Here is a 19,045-nt window from a genome sequence, read left to right as displayed (position 1 = left end):
GTGAAGTGGCCTGACAATTCCAGAGCAGGTGGCCCAGGGCTCCGAGGAGTTGGTTGGGTCCTCAGAGTTTAAGGAGATTAAGCCCAAAAGTTCTTCTCAGTCCAGAGCTGCAGCCAAGCAGCCCCAGAAGAGCGAGCAGGTTCAGTGAGCCCAACTCTGCTGTGAAGAAGTGAGTCTGGGCAGTGTGTGCTGCTCTCCTGATCAGAGGAGCTGGCCCAGTGCAATACAGTGGGTGGGGTGGGCACAAGCCATCTGGTTTACTGAAGCTGGGAGGTTTTTCTTGGGAGGAAGGAGGTGAGGACTGCAGAAAAGAGGGGCGAAGTGGGTGAACGCCGCAGAGTCTGTTTTCTGTACACAGCTTAAGCTAACTTTGTTTTCTTGCCTCTCTCTCTCTCTCTCTCTCTCTCTCTCTCTCTCTCTCAGCAGAATATAGCTGTTTACACCACATGATAAAACTCAACAAAAGCAAGCACGTTGGAAAACCTTTCCCTGAGCAGGAAATGCACTGAAGGATTTCATGCATTGCTTTAATAGAACTGGATAAAGATACATACACTTGGTACGGGAATGACCTGCCTCTGGTCACCCTGAGGAAAAAGAAAAGAAAATCACTGTCAGGATGGAAAACAAAGAGACCACATTCTCAAAAAAACTTCTAAGCTCTCTTGAGCAGAAACACAGCGATGGCCTTCCCACCCCTGCACCCTGGTGGCAGCGAGCAGAGGAAGCCAGGGACTTCCGGGAGGGAACAGGCCCAAGCTGCCTCCAGACCCCTCCCGGACAAGAAGGCAGGGCTTCCGAGGCTCAGGCCTCTCTGTTTATTTAAACAGTGTGTGCCCTGCTCCCAGGAATACAACTGTAACTTAAAAACAAAACCGAACACTCTGATTTTGATCCCCACCCCTTTAATAACTGGCTTGTTTCTTGTTTTCAAGCAACTTCCCCCCTAAAAGGATACGATTAGAACACACAGGGATAGGGGGGTAGGTTGATCGGATCACAAGGAATGCCTGACCGCTCCAGGTCCTAGGGTGGAGGAGAGAAGGGAAAAGGGGGGACAGGGCAAGGTACAAGAAGTTCCCTCCCAGGCTACCAATGCAGCTTTCCCCTTTAAGGGAAACAGAGCACTGTTTTCATTGAGGGCCTTAAGAATGTTCATTCCCCGAGGAGGGGCCTCAAGGAGCTTCAGCCCAGAATTCCAGCCTTGCAGGCTGGCAGGGACACTATAGCCCTGATAAATGTTAATACAAGGGGAAAAAAGTCATATTTACTTTGTGTGTTTTTCTTTCTCATATGGGAGATGTGCTGCTTCATGTCTCCAGTTGGAGGACTTGGGAAAAGATGTATCCATGGTTACCAAGGTGGTCACCAGCGTCATGGTCTCCTGTGAAGGCCAAACTTGATGGCAAAAGCAAGTGGCTGGCACCTCCTGGTAGCTTTGCTAAGACTCACAAGGTGACTTCCCAATTTTCTCTGGCCCCTCGACATCACCTCTGGGTGGGGGGGGATAATTGCAATCCTCTTTTCTCCGAAGATGACCTGAATGGCTTGTTCTTTTGCCAGGAGGCCCCCAAGAGGGGCCTCTCTACAATTCTAAGCAGCCTCCATCAGAGGGGAGCTGCTCGTCTCTCCCACACAACAGCACACGCTAATCAAATCCCGGTGGTGTCCAACAGCTGGCGCAGGGAACTTCATTCCCAGTGTCTGGATTTGGGAGGGAGATTTTAACCAGAAGCTCGTAAGTGCTGGCCCCTAAGATCAGTGACACTGGGAGATGACTGGGCGAGGATGTCCTCCAGCGGCACAGGTAAAGCATCTGTGGCCTGCCTCGCCAGGGCGTCTCCCAGAGCAGGGACGAGTGCTCCTGGAGGCAAAGCCATGGAGGAAGCCTTGCTCCAGCCGGAGACCACAGAGCCCCACTCAGTAAGCCTCAGAAACACAGGTCATGAGCTGAGTGTATGTGTGGAGTGGCCACGGGAGCACAGCCAAGGGCCGACAGACCATGGACGGTGAACACACAGAAGTACTGAGCCACAGGTATGTGGGGATGAGGAGTGCATGTGTGTGTACATATACGTGTGTGTGGGGGGGTATGTGTGAGCATGTGTGTGCTATGAGGGGTGTGTGTAGGGAGGGTAGGTATATGTATGGATTATGTGTGTGTGGTATGGTGGATGGGGGTATGTATTTGTGTTTCTGGTAATCCCTTTTATGCTCTCTGTACTCCTGGGGTCCTCCATGGTAACTGCTGTTGGAGTCTTCCGGTCACTTAGTCTCTGGATGCTGCTGGCCTGCAGGTCCAGGGTGTAGCTGAGGTGGCTCCAGTGACTGCAGAATGTTTGAAAAAGGTCCCAAACCTTCCTCTTTACAGTGCGGAAGGCAGCTCAGCGTTGCCTGTTCCCTTCTGCCCACGGTCTTCTACTGAAGTCCTGGAGACTTCGGTAGAGTCAGGTCTGAGATCGACTTCCATGGGTGGGCTTGTTGGCCTGTTTTCAGTGGGCACTGGTGGGAGGCAGCTTCCCTCACTCACAGGGTCCCACTTGCTCTGTAGACAGCACCACTTTAGGTTTAACTAAGTTTAAAAGGACTTATTTTTATTTTATGTGTATGGGTGTTTTGATTGCATGTATGTCTGCATACCACATGTGTGCCTGCTGCCCGTTGAGGCCAGTAAGGGGTGCTAGATCTCATGATTAAAGTTAGAGAGGGTTGTGAGCTGCCAATTCTAACCCTCTAAGCTTTCTCTCCAGCCCCGCCACCCACAAAAACAAACAAACAAACAAACACACAAACAAACAACAACCCTGAGCTATTTAAAAAGACATTTTTGCAACTGTGAACAGACAAGCCATGAATAAACAGTAATTCTGAGACCACCGCTCCCAAAGGAACACCTTGACAAGGTGTTCATCTCAAGGGACAACTGAGGATCCCAGTTCCCTTCACTTAGGTCACTTCTCCACAGGGACAGTGTCTTACTTCTCTTATTTTAAAAACATGTTCATTACACCTATTTATTCATTTTGCATGTGCCACACTGCACGCGTGGAGTCTGGAGGACAACTCGCATGAACTGATGCTCTCCTTCCCCACGTGGGTCCCAGGGATGGAGCTCACGTTGTCAGGTGTGGTAGCAAAAGCCTTTTCCTGCTGAGCCGAGCCCTGGTCTCCACTGGCAGCAATCGTTTTTAAGCAGGGCAGGACAGAAATGCATGGAGAGAGTTGCTTAGAATTGGGGCCAGGAGACGAGCCACAGTGGACTCTCCTTTTGTATGTTAATGTCAGCTACACACACCACAGTCACATCTGCTAGGCGAGCTGTCCTTCAGTGTGTTCTTCCTTAAGCTTTCTTCAGTATCATTGATATTTTTTCCTTCCACGCGAATGTAAGCCCATCCAGAAGCACACAGAGCAAGCTCTCAGCCATTCAAATCAGTTTTATCTCTCTCGGTCGGTTATATCAACAGTGACGCCGTCCACAAGCAAGGCTAATTTTATAACTTTTCCATATTTATAACAACTGTTTCATTTTCCTGTTTTATTCCACCAGCCAGAACCTACCAATGATTTGCCTGTGTTGTTTGCTGCTCATTTTCAGAAGACAGAATAGCTTTATATCATGATTTTATCACAGCTTTCTTCTTGTACTTGGTCATATATTTGGTCATGCGGAAGGATGGCAGGGCCATGAAATACCTCATTTATTAGACCTTTTATCACTGCCAATGTCTTCACTGTGTTTAATGCTTTCAAATGTGTTTATTTTTATTTGTGTGCGTGCACGTGATGTGTGTGGGTGCCTGTGGAGGGCAGAGGAGTGCATCAGAACCCCCAGAGGGACACTTACAGATGGTTGTGAGCAGCTGCATATGGATGCTGGGAACTGAACCCAGGGCCTCTGCAAGAGCAGCCAGTGCTCTTAACCACTGAGCCATCTCTCCAGCCCCTAAGATATTGACTCAGTTCTGCTCGATCTGATACTAATATTGCCTTAGCAGTTAGACTTCTTGCCTTCAGTTCAGTCTTCCTGTACACTGGACCCTTCTCTTTCCTTCCTGCTCTCCTTTATTATACCATGTTAGACGCTATTATGGAAACGATCCAGTACTCATTGTAATAGGCATTAGCCACTCTGTGCCCCGTCATCCCAGCTTCCCTTCTGGGTACATGGTAAGGTTCTGCTTCACTGCCTTTGAAGTTAGGTAGGTATAGTTATGTGTCTTGCTGTTGCCACTAAAGCCAACATACATTTGCTTCTGGGTCAAAACCTTCAGGGATGTGACAGTTAAGGAAGCCAAGCCACTAGGCCATCAACACTGTACACCCATGAAAGAGATGCGTGGAGCTGCTGCACACAGCGGCACACAGGTGGCCACTGAGTCCATGAGACGTGGCTAGCCCAAACTAAGATGTGTGCGAATATAAAATGCACTCATTAGTTCCTGAACTGGTAAGATAAAAAGAAATTATCTCCACAATATTCTATTGATCTCATGTTTGAACCTTGGATATATTGGGTTAAGTAAAATATGATTAAATTTAATTGCACTTCTTTTGAAACATTTTTTGAAATGTGACTGGAATGTTTTAGATTTGTATCTTACTGCATTTCCATAGAAGACTCAGCTAATCTATGACAAATGATGGATAAAGGAAACATAAAATCCTCCTAATAGCTCTCCAAACTATTTCATAAATGAAATTTAAGATGAAAAATATTTACTTTTTATGTGTGTGAGCTATTTCGTCTGCATGTGTGTGTGTGTGTGTGTGAGTGTGTCACATGTTGCAGTGTCTGTAGAGGTCAGAAGGGGCACTAGAACCCCTTAAACTGGAGTTACGGATGGTTGCGAGCCAACAGGTGGTAACAGGAACTGAACCTGGGTCCTCAGCACACGCTCTTAACACTGACCCCTCTCTCTAGCATTGTGTGTGCATGCTTGGGGGTGAACATAAGCCACTGCTTGAAGTGTATGCGGATCAGAAGACAGCCTGCAGGAGGCAGTCCTCTTTCTGTCACAGTCTTGGGGAAAGAATTTAGGTCGTCAATGTTAGTAGCAAGCATCTTTCTCCAATGAATCATCTTGCTGGCCCAAGGTTGTCACTGAAATACAACTACACTCGTGCTGACTGGGCCACATACTCATGGGTCATTCCTCATTTTGGCTGAGATTAGAAACTCATCCAGATGAGTTCCTCTGCACGTCATCCCTGCTGCAAGTGGGCAGCCCTCCGACCACGTTCTGGGTTTTCCATGAAAGCAAGATGTGAAGGAGACGGACAATGCTAGAGCTCCCCATCACCCATGAATGTCAATCTCAGGTGCGAGGAGGGAGGCAATGAGGCCAGCGGTAGCCGAGCAGAGAGATGGCCTAGTGGAGGAACACAGTCTGGGTTTCTTATGTCATCGCTGGGATCTAAACCAGCGTAGCACCCGACTGACTCAGTCTTTGCATGTGAGAAAAGCAATCAGTTTAAGCTACTGGTTGCTGATTTTCTTTTACTTGTTGCCCAAACCATCGCCATTTGATGGCAGGCATGTTCTTGGTAATGGCGCATGGTTGAATCTGTCAAACCAGGAGACGGCGTCTTGCTCACCTGTGAGCAGAAACTGGTTCACTCTGTTTTGTGCTCTCTGTTTAATCTGTGCTTCTATTTATCTTCAGCTGCCCTGGAGAAATAAGGGCCTGAACTCAGACGTTCATACTTAACGGTACCTCCCAAGCCAGGGCTAGCTTTTTCCCTCTCAGTAACCTGCACTAAGACAAATATAACCAAGACTAATATAATTGCTTTCACTGGAATAAAGTGTTCTGGTAGCTTGTAAAATGTGCTGCTTTAGCCAGGGGGTAAAGGTGCTGGTGGTGCACGCCTTTAATCCCAGCACTCGGGAGGCAGAGGCAGGCGGATCTCTATGAGTTCAAGGCCAGCCTGGTCTACAGAGTGAGTTCCAGGACAGGGCTACACAGAGAAACCCTGTCTCTGGGTTTGAAAAAAACAAACAAAAGGCTGCGCTCCTTTAACTGAGGGAGTTCCACCAGCAGCGCCCGGTCCCTGGGCGTGTGCACTGCTGTGTCCAGATCCTGTGGGAGAAGCAGTGAGCTTAGCAGTGCAGGTGCAATCTGTCTTTTTCAGCTAAAGAAAAAAAAATCTGCCTCATCTTTCTTTCTGGAACTCCTGTTTGCTGATTGGTCTAGATGGCTCCTCTCCTTCCTCACAATTTCCATCTTTGCGTTTCTGGTCTGAATTTTGCTTTTCCAGAATTTAAACTCAGTCCTCAGAAATGGCTGCTCTCACCGTCTCCCTTGTTTCCTGAGGTTTTGTGTTTAGGGCTGTGAGATGTTGGAGCCCCACAAGTCTCTTCCATCCCAATGGCTGTCCTGAGTTGTCCGTGGAGGCTGGCTTTTCCCCGAAGGAGTCTTAGCCGCTAGTTTTTCCAACATGGACCTGAGGCTACACTACAGTGGGCAGTTTAAATCAGTCCCAAGGGAGTTCATGGGCTTCTTCTGGTGGTTGGCATTTCAGGTCATTCTTAGGCCTCTAGAGAAAACAAGCGTTTGTCTTGTGTCTTTCCAGTCTTGCTTGCCGTTTGCTGCGGCGTACGGCAGGCTGGCTGGCCCATGGCTGTTTGCTGTGGCATACGGCAGGCTGGCTGGCCCTCTGCTGTTCCCGCAGTGTCTGGCATCTGGCTGGCCCATGGCTGTTTGCTGAGGTGTACAGCAGGCTGGCTGGCCCACAGGCTTCTGCTGACTCCCCGAAGATACTGCACTAATGTTTTTATGTGGGTTCTGGAGATCTGAACGCAGGCGGTCAGGCTTGGGCTCACTGAGCCATCTTCCCAGCCCTACTGGGAATATTTCTTTACGTCAACAATCATGACATGCCATTCCTCAGGATATGTCACTGTTAACCAAGACGGTAACTGACTGTGTGGCTATGATGTAGCTCTTTTAACCAACGACCTCTTTTTTTTTTTCCTTTAACCCCTTCTTGAAATCATTATGTGTCTGAAAATGTACCTCCATTGACTCAAGGAATGCTAGCTTTGTGTCTGTACACGTATGTGTGTCTGTGTGCATGTATGTAGGTGAGAGGTCTGCATCAGGCACCTTCCTGGATCATATAAGCCATGCTGGATAGCATCTTCTGGATCAATCTTTGTACATTTATAACAATATTTTTTTAACTGTGAAATAAAATTGCTTTCATCAACAACAGGCATACTCTAAGATTTTAATTGCGCATTGCCAAATGTCCTCTCGGAAATGTAAACCAATTAGCACACATTCTACATCACTTAACGCTATGCTGCCCCCTGCACTCCCACACCAAACCCAAATATCACCTTCTAAAAACCTCACAGACAGGAAAAGGATAGTCTTAATTTACTCATTTGGCCGCATCAAATATTTTTCATATTTTGAGCCATACACCAAAACAATCAGTTGTTTTGATCCATCCGACATTTGACTAGTTGTATTTTTCCTTATTTAAATATCTAGTTTATGTGTACACACACCCATGGAAGACAGAAGAGGGCACTCTAGCCTCTGGACTACAATCACGGCTGCTGTGACTGCCTGGCGTGGGTGCTGGGAACTAAACTCACCCTCTGCTCCGAACAGCAGAGATGCGAGCCCTCTCTCCTGCCCCACAGCAGCTTCTTCTTCTGCTTATGCTCTTTGTTCATGTTATTTGGAACATAAAGTTTTATTTATGACTTCCGTGTCTGTAATTTTTAACCATGTTCTTGATGGATAATCTCCTTTGCATTTTTCAATATTGTTTTTTTTTCTTAATCTGGAATCCAATTTTGACAGAAATTAATATAACCTGGTTTCTTTGCTTGTTCCTGGATGGTGTCTCTTTGTTTATCCTTATATTCTTAACTGTTCTGAGTCATTTTGTTTCAGATGTGTCTGTCAGACAGCCCATGGGTGGTTTTGGGTTCTGACCTATTATGACAATCTAACACACACACACACCCCAGCAAACACTATACATGGAGCCCTTCCACTTTGCTGTTGTTAAACACATGTTGTTACACAATTATACTCACTGCAAGGTCTGCTCTGTCTCTATCTTACTTTGCCTGCTTCTATATCTGCTACTGGTTCCTTCTTAAAAGTTATATTCATCTCTGCTGTGTGTGCGTGCGCACGTGTATGTACAGATCTATGTATATGCCCACCCATGTCACAGTGTGTATGAAAGGGTCAGGGGATGCCTCATGGGGCAGTCAATTCTCTCCCACCATGTGGGTTCTGGGGCTTGAACTCAGGTCATCAGGCTTGGCAGCAAGCCCCTTTACCAGCTGAGCCATCTCGTTGGCCATAAATTTCCATCATGCATGCCCTTCAGTTGCTAGATGGGAGGACCAGAAATCCTTTCTCTAAAAAGACTGAACCCACGTCTTCAATGGCTGCGCACACATTTCACAGACTGTTGGGGGAGGATCTGCCACGGCGGGACAGACACGCTGCTGCAGTTTTACTGACAGCAGTTCTCCGTAGGTACTGACCTTCTGAAGCCCACCATTCTCCTCCACCAGTGGCGGAAGCACACTGGGGCTGCTGGGTGGAGGGGCCTCCACATTGTAGTCTCGGAAGCAGCAGAAGAAGGAGCTGAGGATGCTACGACCCCTCTGCTTCTTCAGGCTGATGCTGCGCTGGGAAGCTGAAAGAAAAAGAGCACACTGTGGATGACTGAGGCAACACGTGGGGGCGAGGATTGGCATGTGCAGCTGCTTCTCAGACCTGACTCCAGGGGCCCTGCAGCCCAACCCACAGGCGGGACAAATCACTGGGACTTCAGCTCTGTGGGGCTGCTGGCTCCTTGGCGCCACAGTCCTCAGGGGCATTGCCACCTGTGCTCCCCAGCTTGAGGAGGCGAAGCATTCCTACCAGGCAACAAGACACTTCAAAATCAGTCTTTTCATGAATAAACCAGACCTGACCCTCCCTCAGCAGCATCTTCCCACTGGACAACAAGCAAGAGCCACTTAGAGGCTCGGAGCCTGGACACTTCCATGCGTTATGGAGATGGTCATCTGTAGGGGTCAAACAGCTCAAAGACATGTGTGATGCTCAGAGCACGGGCTTTGGAGAGTCAGGGAAAGTTCTCAAGATCCAACGCTGTGCCCCGGCCTGCCCTGGATGGGAGGCATCTGAAGGAGGGATGGGTCTTTCTATTTATCTAGGGCTCAGGACAGGTTGCCACAAGTCAGAAATAAAAGGCAAAATCTGGCACAGATGGAAAGCACACCTCAGGGCAGAAGACTGACAACTTGGATGGGCAGGCGCTTCTGCCTGGGAATGTGGCCGGGGCAGTCCTACCACATGCCATGGCTGGGTGGGTCTGCAGTACTCAGAGCTGTAGTCTAAGAGAAGAGACCCTGCTGAAGCTTAGTGATGTGGGAAGCGTGTTAAAAGTAGGACAATTGTGAGAACACGCCTCTCCTCACGAGCCATCTGGCACTATTCTTCACTGTGTGAACTTAGTGATTCGCTCAGCGCCCTTCCTCCCAAGTGATCACAATCCTAGGAATTAGTTTCCTGGTAACAGCAAAACCGAATGCATCCAGGGGATTCTGGGAAGATGATCTCCAAGCTACTGCTCAGACGTGGGTGGTCTGCAGCCCCCATGCATGACCCTTAGGGGCCGGGGAAATGGCTCAGTGGTTAAGAGCACTGATACGCAATAGTAAGGACCAGAGTTTGGATTCTAATACCCGTGGAACAAGTCGGGCATCCGGCACACACCTGTAACCCCAGCTCTGAACATCCTCTTGGGGTTCACTGTCTTCCAGCCTCACTGAGAAAACTCAAGCCCCAGGTTCAGAGACAGCCCACGCCTTAAAGAAGTAAGCAGAGATTGACAGAGAAAACCTGATGCCCTCTTCTGACCTCTATGTGTGCACGCACACACATGCACGCACGTGTATACACACACACACACACACACACACACACACACACACAAACACACCCGATGCATTATAAAATGATAAATCCTGGGGAAGCTGGATGTTTTTTTCTTCTTCATGAATCCTTCAGGGTACATCATGGCGCCCCAGTGGTCCCATTTCAGGATTCAAAGGCTGGGTCAGGCCACTGGACCAACAGGTGGTGGCCTCCCAAGCACATGTGAACAGTGTTGGTAAATATATGACTACCATCAAGCTGACTGACAGCCAACTTTCTAAACCCCACCTCCTGGACTCCTCACAACTCCCAGAGGTTATAGGGGTCACTGCTTCCATCCTTGCTGACAGGGAGCAGCTAGCACTTGCTGGTGCCAGTAGTGGAACCCAAGTGGGCCTGTTTCTAATGTATGAATTCCCAAGCGCCCCACTGAAGGCAAACCCAGCCCAACAACATGCTGGTCTCTAGCTGATGGTACATTTCCCTGCAAGTCTATGGCTTGCTTGTGTCTCAGAGATGTTGAGCAGCCCAAGAGCGAGTGCCTTCCAAGGTCTGTCTTCATTTTTGGCTCACACAACCATTCCTCACACTAATTAACAAACAACTATTTATCTAATCAATCATCAATCAAACAACCTGAGACTTGGAACCAGTAGGCACTTACATTTCTACCACTGGATCCCTCGCTGTCTAGAGTCAGGAGAAGTTAGGCTGAGCTGTATGGAGGCTGGTGGGAGTGCACAGGTTTCCTTGCCTCCCTTCTTGGAGTAGGGAGAAGACAGAATTCCTTAGGACCAGTGAGCGTAAGACTGAGTGGCTGGAGCCTCTGGCCCCTATCTCTCTCCCACATGTGGGATGGACGTCTCTGGATGTCTCATTGGCCTTCCCCCTTGACATGGCTAAATGGGACTCATGGTCTCCGCTCCCCCAGTCTTTGACACGGCTAAATGGGGCTTGCGGTCCCCGCTCCCCAACTCTAATCATCACCCCTTTCTCTTTCACTAGGCCCTTCTGAATCCTAAGTAGCTGTCACATCTGTCTTCAGCGGCTCTTCTCCCCCCCCAGGCAGAGGCCTTAAACTGCTGAGGTAGTGTCCTGAATTGATTTGCTACAGATCTTTGTCCCACAGTAACTTCTCCACAGGACCCACGTGACAACTAAGCCTACCAAATGCAGAGAGAGAGAGAGAGAGAGAGAGAGAGAGAGAGAGAGAGAGAGAGAGAGAGAGCGCACAGGCTCTGGAGCCCACTTGCATAGGTACTCTCAATGGCTCAACCAGAAACAGCACGGGGCCTGGGGAAGTTCTCATACTTCTTCAAGCCTGGGTTTTTGTGTCCATAGAATAAGGACATTAGACATGGCCATACCTTGCAAGTTTGTTGTGAGAATTAAATGTTTTATTATAAGTACTGATAATAGAGTCTAATAAGTATCCAGCAAATGCTAGCTCTTGGAACCATCAGTAGTCTTTTTTTTTAAAAAAAATTAGGGCTTTTTTTTTTTTTTTTTTTTAAAAGAAATGGCTTAGTGGTCAAAGTGGGGAATCCCTTTGTAAAGAATTCAAGTGTGGTTCCCAGTGCCCATGCTGGCAGCTCATAACCACCTGTAGCGCCAGCTCCAGGGGCTCCAAGGCCTTCTTCTGACCTTTCTGGGCACTGCACACACATCTACACATAATTAAAAAGTCAATCTTTAATTTCTTTTTGGAGTCTCTTCAGCAATGCACTTACTTCCTTTTCTTTTCTGTTTTTCTTATTTCTCCCATTATTAAACACGTGCTATTTACTTATTTACTCTCTCTCTGCGCGTGCGTGCATGTGTGTGTGTGGAGGTTGGAGGACAACCTGTGGGTGTCAGTTTTTTCTTTCTACCATGTGGGTCCTGGCGCTTGAACTCGGGTCTCCAGGCTCCGCAGCAAGCACCGTTCCTTGCTGAGCCGTCTCATCAGGTCTTATCTACGTTTGCTTGGTGGAGCAGAAATGATTCTGCTGGTAAATTCTGGATAAAGGCTGGATGTCGCGAAAGTAAATTTTTTTTTCTTTCTCCTGGCATTTGCCAACTGAGAAACACATTTATTATAATAGGTCTCAGTTATATAAACTGCACTTTAAAAGCAAAGCTAGACAAATCTCAGGAAATAATTCTATTCAGTTGCTTTCAACATTGGATGCAGAGATGGGCAAGGTAAAGAGGGGGTTGAGTGTCCAGTGAGCGCTGCTGGCTGCTGTCTTCTGAGGGAAAGGGCAGGTTCTCAGGAGAGAAGAGGCAGAGTCCCCACTATCTCACCCCTCACAGCTCACTTCCCTCAAGGGCTACGCTTAGCTCTCTGCTGAGCACTGCCTCCTAGGCTGGCCCTGGAGTCCTAGCCTGAAGCTGCTCACTGGCAGGGACCACCGAGGAGGCCAGCAGATCTAGCACATTCTCCCAGCGGGGTTCTAGCACAGGCTGTGAGGGACCACCCTCTATCTCTTTCTTCATTGTGAAGGTGAGACCATGCTCAAGGCCATTTTCTCTACCTGTCGGCTAGGCTATGGGTGTTTCTCTCTCTTTTTTTTTCCAAGACAGCGTTTCTCTGTGTAGCTTTGGAGCCTGTCCTGGAACTCACTATGTAGCCCAGGCTGGTCTCAAACTCACAGAGATCCTCCTGCCTCTGCCTCCCAAGTGCTGGGATTAAAGGTGTGCGCCACCACCGCCCGGGGTATCTCCTCTAAAGGTGAACACTTGGCAGACGCAGACGAGCAAATCTGTGGCTCAACTTCTTCAGTCCCCTAGGGCATTAGAGGGAAGTCACGTGAGCGAGGAGTGCTGGAGGTGGGTCTGGCTTTCATGACCCTCGTGTCTTCTGGAGGGGGTGACAGAGGGAAACAGAAACCAGGCTCTTTTTCTGGGCACACCCTACCGCTTCTTTCTAGACCTCACCTCCACAAATGAGATCCACTTCCTGCTTTTGGATATGGCCTTCACTCTCCTGCCTGGGCTAGGAACTTCTGGAAGCATCTACAGATAAGGCTTGGAGTGGACACTGTGGCAGCTGCCTTTTCCTCAGAGGAAATGAGTGCCTGATCCTACAGGATGGGAAGCTTCCAGAATGTCTCCCGGTCTCTTTGGATAGAAGCAAGAAGTGACCTCATGAAGTCATTAACAAATTAAAATCATTAAAGGGGAACATGGCATTCATCTGACAGGCTTCGCCTGCTGGGACTCCACTAAGCTTTATACTAAAAAGTTCTCCCTAGGGTGCTGGAGAGGTGGCTCAGCGATTAAGAGCACTGGCTGTTCTTCCAGAGGTCCTAAGTTCAATTCCCAGCACCCACATGGTGGCTCACAACCATCTGTAGTGGGAACTGATGCCCTCTCCTGGCATAAAGGTGTATGTGGAGATAGAGCACATACATAACATAAATAAATAAATCTTTAAAAAATGTGCCTCCGTTTATTTCATGGCCTCCCACCTCACTAGCTTTCAGTCCACACAGCTGAACTCGGTCCAGCAGGTTCGTGCCTGGAGCTGTCAGGGGTGTCCTTTCTCCCTGGGTTTCCTAAGAAACCTGGAGCTGGTAGCCACCCTTGTGCAGGAAGCCAAAGTTGAAAGAGCTCCCAAGATAGAGTATTATCAAGACCAGGCCCTTGTGGAATTTTTAGCTATGTAAAACCACAGATTCCCTTCTACTCTAAGCTAGTTTAAGCTAGGTTTACATGAGTTTCTTCAACAAAAAACAACTTCTTCTTCTAGCTTTGGATCCTGTCCTGGAACTCACTCTGTAGCCCAGGCTGGTCTCTAACTCATACAGATCCCCCTGCCTCTGCCTCCCAAGTGCTGGGATTAAAGGCGTGCACCACCACTGCCCATTAATTCACCGGATTTCAATGGCAACACTCAGTTCTGGGAAAGGAAGCTCTCATGCTAGGCAGTGGAGAGCAGTGGTCAACGTCTTAGGCACTAACTATCCTCACAGTCTGAGGAGCGTCAAGTCTAACGAGAAACACTGAATAAAAAAAAAAATCAAGATACAAAAAGCGAAGCTTTGATGTGGGCAGCATGGGGCACTGCAATCCAGCCCCACGGGCTATTTAAGAGTCTAGAGTGGGATTTCTCCCTTAGAAGTCAACTTATTTAAAAGTGGGTGCAGGGGCCAGGGAGATGGCTCAGCAGGCGAAAGAACTTGCTATACAAGTCAGACGACCTGAGCTCAATCCCTGGAAGCCACATAATAGAGCTAGATGCAGTGTGTATACCTATAATCCTAGCACGCCTACCGAGAGATGGTAGGTGGGGACGGAAGGACCTAGACCAGCGGTTCTCAACCTCCTAATGCTGAGACCCTTTAATACAGTTCTTCATGTTGTGGTGACCCCCCCAACCATAACATTATTTTTGTTGCTACTTCATAACTGTAATTTTGCTACTGTTATGGACTGTAATGTAAATATCTGTGTTTTCTGGTGGTCTTTGGAGTTCAAGACCCACAGATTGAGAACCACAGATTGTGGGCCAGCTAGCTTGGAGAACGCAGCATGATAGAGACCCTGCCTCAACGAGGTGGAAGAAGAAGCAACTCCTCCAATTTGTTTTCTGACTTATATGCGCTGCAAGGCACTCCTTGCCCGCCCCTCCTGGAACTTTTTAAAAGTATTTGTGGACTGGGGAGGCGGTTAAGTTGGTAAAAAGTGGTTGTTCTGTAATCATGGGTACATGAGTTTGGGTCCCCAGTATGTGGGAGTGCATGCTTGTATCCCCCTGGTTGGGGATGCAGAAGTAGGAGAGCTTTGGATCTAGCCAAACTGGTGAGCTCTATGTTCAGTAAGAGACTGAAAAAATACGGTGGAACATTGATTGGGGAGGACATCTGATGTCCACCTCTGACCCGCACACACTTGTGAATACATTAAACACACATTCGCGCATGTGCAGACAACAGATAAACAATGCAGTTCCCTCAAACAGAAAGGGCTCATCAGGTACTGAGGAGGAGGGAGTGGGAGGTGCTTGTCTTAGCCCTCTCGTTAGCTGCATGACTTCATCTACTTAAACGGCAAGAACGACAGCTCCCCGCTCCCCGCAGCACCGTGCCTGCCACGGCAGCGTGCCTGCAGCAAAAGCATGTATGTTCACATAACAGCAAAGACCCACCAGCAACTTGAAACAGAGTAAAAATGGCAGCTGACTTGGGCTCTGTGCAGCATCTCATTGTGCACAGTAAGAATTTAGCTTGTACCCAGACAACTGTCCTCATAGACACAGCCGGGTTTTAGGAGAAAACATGTAGGCAGACCCATTTTGGTTTTGGTGATGTGAATTCTAAACTTAGGACATTAAGTGGCCCTTTCAAGTCTTACCCCCAGAGCACAGAAGATGTCTGTATACACAAACACCAGTATAACACAGGCAATGAGGAAAAGTCTCAACGCGTGAGGCTTAGTGTCAGCCGTGGCCTTAGATCCCTTCTAGGAGATCGTGTATAAAATGTGTTCAGAACGTGCGCTCATCAAAGACACCAAGTGTCTAAGAGCAAGTTCACCAAGATGGAGCACGGCATTCGGTTCTCCAGTGGCCCAAGGAGAGTAGTCTAAAGATCACGTGACTAGAGTCTTGGCTGAGTTTATGCCAACGGGGGGGGGGGGGGGGGGGGGGGAGACTACAGTGGAGTTGGATCTACACAAGCAGAGGGCAATATCTGGTCACCATCTTATGTTTCCTGATCCTATGGCTTCCTTGCAGTCCCCAGAAATGTGGAAACGTCCCCAGACCAGCCACATGCCACGCAATAGCCACATGCCACCCAACCGCTGACCTTACACTTTCTGTGGACTGGATCTGGTTTAGAGCTAGGGTGTGAGGAAGCTTCAGGACCACCAACCTTCTGGGGTCTGCACTGACTCAGGCTTTGTGTGCTCACCGTCCTGAGCATAGCTACCACATGGGCTGTGATCCACCCTCCACTCTGCTCTGGCTCACACTCCAAGGAATGGCTCTCGGGGCACGACCTCAGACCAACTGATCAGATTCTGGGAGAGAAGGACTGACTGTACCATTGTAAAGCCTCCAGGTCCCAATGGAGAGCTCCAAACCCATGGCCACACAGATGACACTGGCTTGTCTCAGTGGGCCACAAAACCAAATGAATAGACATAAACATGAAAGAGATTTGTGGGAAGCAGGGAGGGTGGGTGGGGGTGAAGAGGTCCAAGAGCAAATGTAATTAAAAATAAGGAGTTAGGATAAAGGGCAGCGAGCCGACTTTGCTACGCGATGTAAGTATCTCTAAAATTAAGGCTGGCTCTTAGCAGCAGCGAACGCGAAGGGCTGCGTTTAGTTCCTGTGACACGAAGCTCGCCTGTGCCTGGCACAGGGATCACCCAAGACAGCACAGTCCAGAGGAAAGCTCACATATCGCCAACAACCTTCGCCTACCCTGATGGTAGAGAGGCTCCTGGGTCCGTCTGTGTCTTTACCAGAGCTACGCGGTGACCTCAGCAAAGTTCCTGTGCCTTTCCCTGGCACACGCCCCACATCCACCCTTCCTCAGGTGACAACCCTGGCCCGTCTTCACTGAAAATCTTGATGGGCAGGCTGAGAGATGGGTCGACTGGTGACAGTGCTTAGGGCCACGCCTGACCTGAGTTTAACCCCCAGAAACTATATGACGGAAGAAGAACGGACTCCTACAGGCTGCCCTCTGACCCTCCCACTCCTGCTGTGGGCACACCCACCACATACAAAGAATCCCACAGCTAGTCGGCCGGAAATCCCTCCCCCAACACCGCTGGCTTCTCCCAGCAACCGTCCACCCAGGACCTCCACTCTGCTCGGCTATGAGCACCGCTTGTCCATGCCACATTCAGAGTGCACCAAGGATCCAGACTGAGGGCTCTTCCCGTATTGCGACAGTCCAGAAGACAATCTCTTGCCATTTCAACCACCCCCCGGGTCCTGGTTCCTCCAACAACATACCCATCCGACTAGTGATGTGATAGAGCACGACCAATGGCTGCACAGTAATCTGAGGGCTGGGGGGCTGGCATGGCTCAACGGGTGAGAGCACTAACTGTGCAAGCGTGAATGTGAGAGTTTGCGTCCCCGCTCCCATCTCAAAAGCGACCGCAACTCCAGCACTATGAAGGACGGAGGCAGAAGGCTTGCTGAGGCCTGCTGGCTGAGGATGGTGTCAGAACAGGAACCCACCATTCTTAGTGGGGGGTATGAACCTGCATACCCCCATCACACACACAGGAGTGATCCGTAGCAGATTCAGAACAATAAGCCCTGTGCACGGCATCCTTGTGGATGTCCACGCGTCCATGGTGCTGGCTTTGGAATGGAATATCAAACGTGCCTTAGGTAAAGCTATTGCTTCACACACAGGAATGTTAGAGCTGAGCGCATTAATTACAATCTTAGAGAGACCATACTGCTGAATTCACAACTACATCATGCTAGAGAAAGCTAAATGCCCTCTTAAAAGGCAGGCAAGGGCGAGGCCCTTTCCGGAGGCCAACCAAGAAATGAATGCACTATTTCTTCCCTCCTAGAATGGGCTCCTATCTCTGGACCGCCTCCCAGGCCGTGGTCTAGAATGGGTGTCTAACAGGAAATTCTGGGCAGTGTGTGCATACATCACATTCCTTTATCCGCCCTGAAAGAGCGGTCAACAAACACGACTATCCCTCTGTTGGGATAAAAGGGGAGTGTTCAGAGTAGAGAGAGGCCAGAGAGGCTGGGCTGCAGACCACACAGTCCAAAAGAGAACCCAAACATCTAGGGAAAAAAAAAAGATTTAGTCAAGAAAAGAGGTAGCTTTCAAGATGTCCATCCAATCAGTGCCCATTTTATTTTCATGAGACAAACTTCCCCAGGGAATTCCATAGGACAGTCTGAAAGAGCCACCTCTGGGAACACGGTGCCTGTGATGGCTTCCCCAGCAGGAAGCTGACCGCTTCCTTCTGGGATGACAGCTGTTTCCCTGTCCCCGGTCTTCCATTTGCTGAGTGTGTTTGTGCAAGGCCCTTTAGATACGCCATCTCTGCTCCTCACAGTGTGTAGTGCGAATCATAACCAGCCCATTTCCCCCACGAGAACACAGACACCCAGATTCCGAGCACTCTTCCGGCTCGTTGGGTCTCATTCCCTGCATCTGAGCCCTCAAAGCTCTACCTTCCCTTTAGAGTGAGCATGACTTACAAAGGGAGCCAGGTCTTGCTAGGAAGACGCAGCGGGTAGACGTACCCAGAGCACAGCCTCTCAGGGTTGATGCCTAGGAGCCCCCACTCTTCGGGGAACCCCTTCCTTGCCTCAGCACTTGTCTTGGCCCTGGTCACCAGGGCCACTCACTGAGCTCCTAAGTAGCAGGGCTGGTTAAACAAGCTGGGCTGTGTGAGGCTGGGGTCCGAGCTCTGAGCCATCACTGCGCACAGCGTATTTTTACACGGGGAGCTGTAATAACTAACCGCGCATGGGATTTAGGCAGCTCATGCACTAAAGAGGAAACAGGTTAAAACTTAACAGTCATCAAATAAAGGGTGTTTTAAAAAGCAAGCCCTTCTTTTGTGCTTATTAACCGAACAAAAATGAGCCACCCAGCAAATGGAGGTGAGCGCAGGGACGCAGACCCAGCCACTCACACAGTGCCCACTCTCTAACCGGCAACAACCTGTTTGAGAAGCAGAAGAGGAACACGTCACATGCCAGGAGGTGTTTGTGATAATTAGTTTAACTGTCAACTTGACACAAGTTGGGTGGGAAGAGTCTCACTGAAAGACTGTCTAGGTCAGCTTGGCCTGTGGGCATGTCTGGGCAGGTGAGGGGGGATAGCATGCCTGGGTTGGGTGCCTTGATTTCCTTAACTGATGCGAGAAGACCCAGCCTGAAAGTGGGTGAATGGTCCTCTGGGTTGGGTCCTTGAGCATCAAGCAGGCAAGCATCCACTCTCTCTTTGCTCTGACTGTGGATGGGACCAGTTGTTCTAACTTCCTGTGCGCTGACCTCTCTTCTATGAGAGACTGGAACCTGGCGTTGGGAGCTAAAACAAGTTCGTTTTTCCATATGTTCCTTTCTGTCAGGGTGTTTTACCACAGCAGCAGATATGAGGTCTGAGCAGCAACAGTGCAAGCCATGTGGCAGTCCA

General features: G+C 49.1%; 1 protein-coding gene across 2 annotated transcripts in view; it reads right to left on the bottom strand.

Moving 5' to 3' along the window:
* Ctdspl (CTD small phosphatase like) overlaps nt 1-19,045 on the bottom strand; it is a 117,941-nt gene that overhangs the window by 21,879 nt on the left and 77,017 nt on the right. The window contains exons 2-3 of one of the 2 annotated variants that reach the window (XM_038322380.1): nt 8,522-8,676; nt 555-587 (exon numbers count right to left, since the gene is read on the bottom strand). In XM_038322380.1, coding sequence (XP_038178308.1) covers nt 555-587; nt 8,522-8,676 — 188 coding nt within the window. The remainder of the gene's footprint in view (nt 1-554; nt 588-8,521; nt 8,677-19,045) is intronic. The other variant, XM_038322381.1, reaches the window with a different exon arrangement.

Source organism: Arvicola amphibius, chromosome 3 (genome assembly GCF_903992535.2).
Source record: "Arvicola amphibius chromosome 3, mArvAmp1.2, whole genome shotgun sequence".
Taxonomy (NCBI): domain Eukaryota; kingdom Metazoa; phylum Chordata; class Mammalia; order Rodentia; family Cricetidae; genus Arvicola; species Arvicola amphibius.
Note: the sequence above shows the minus strand (reverse complement) of the source record. Positions and strands in the feature narration are given on the sequence as shown.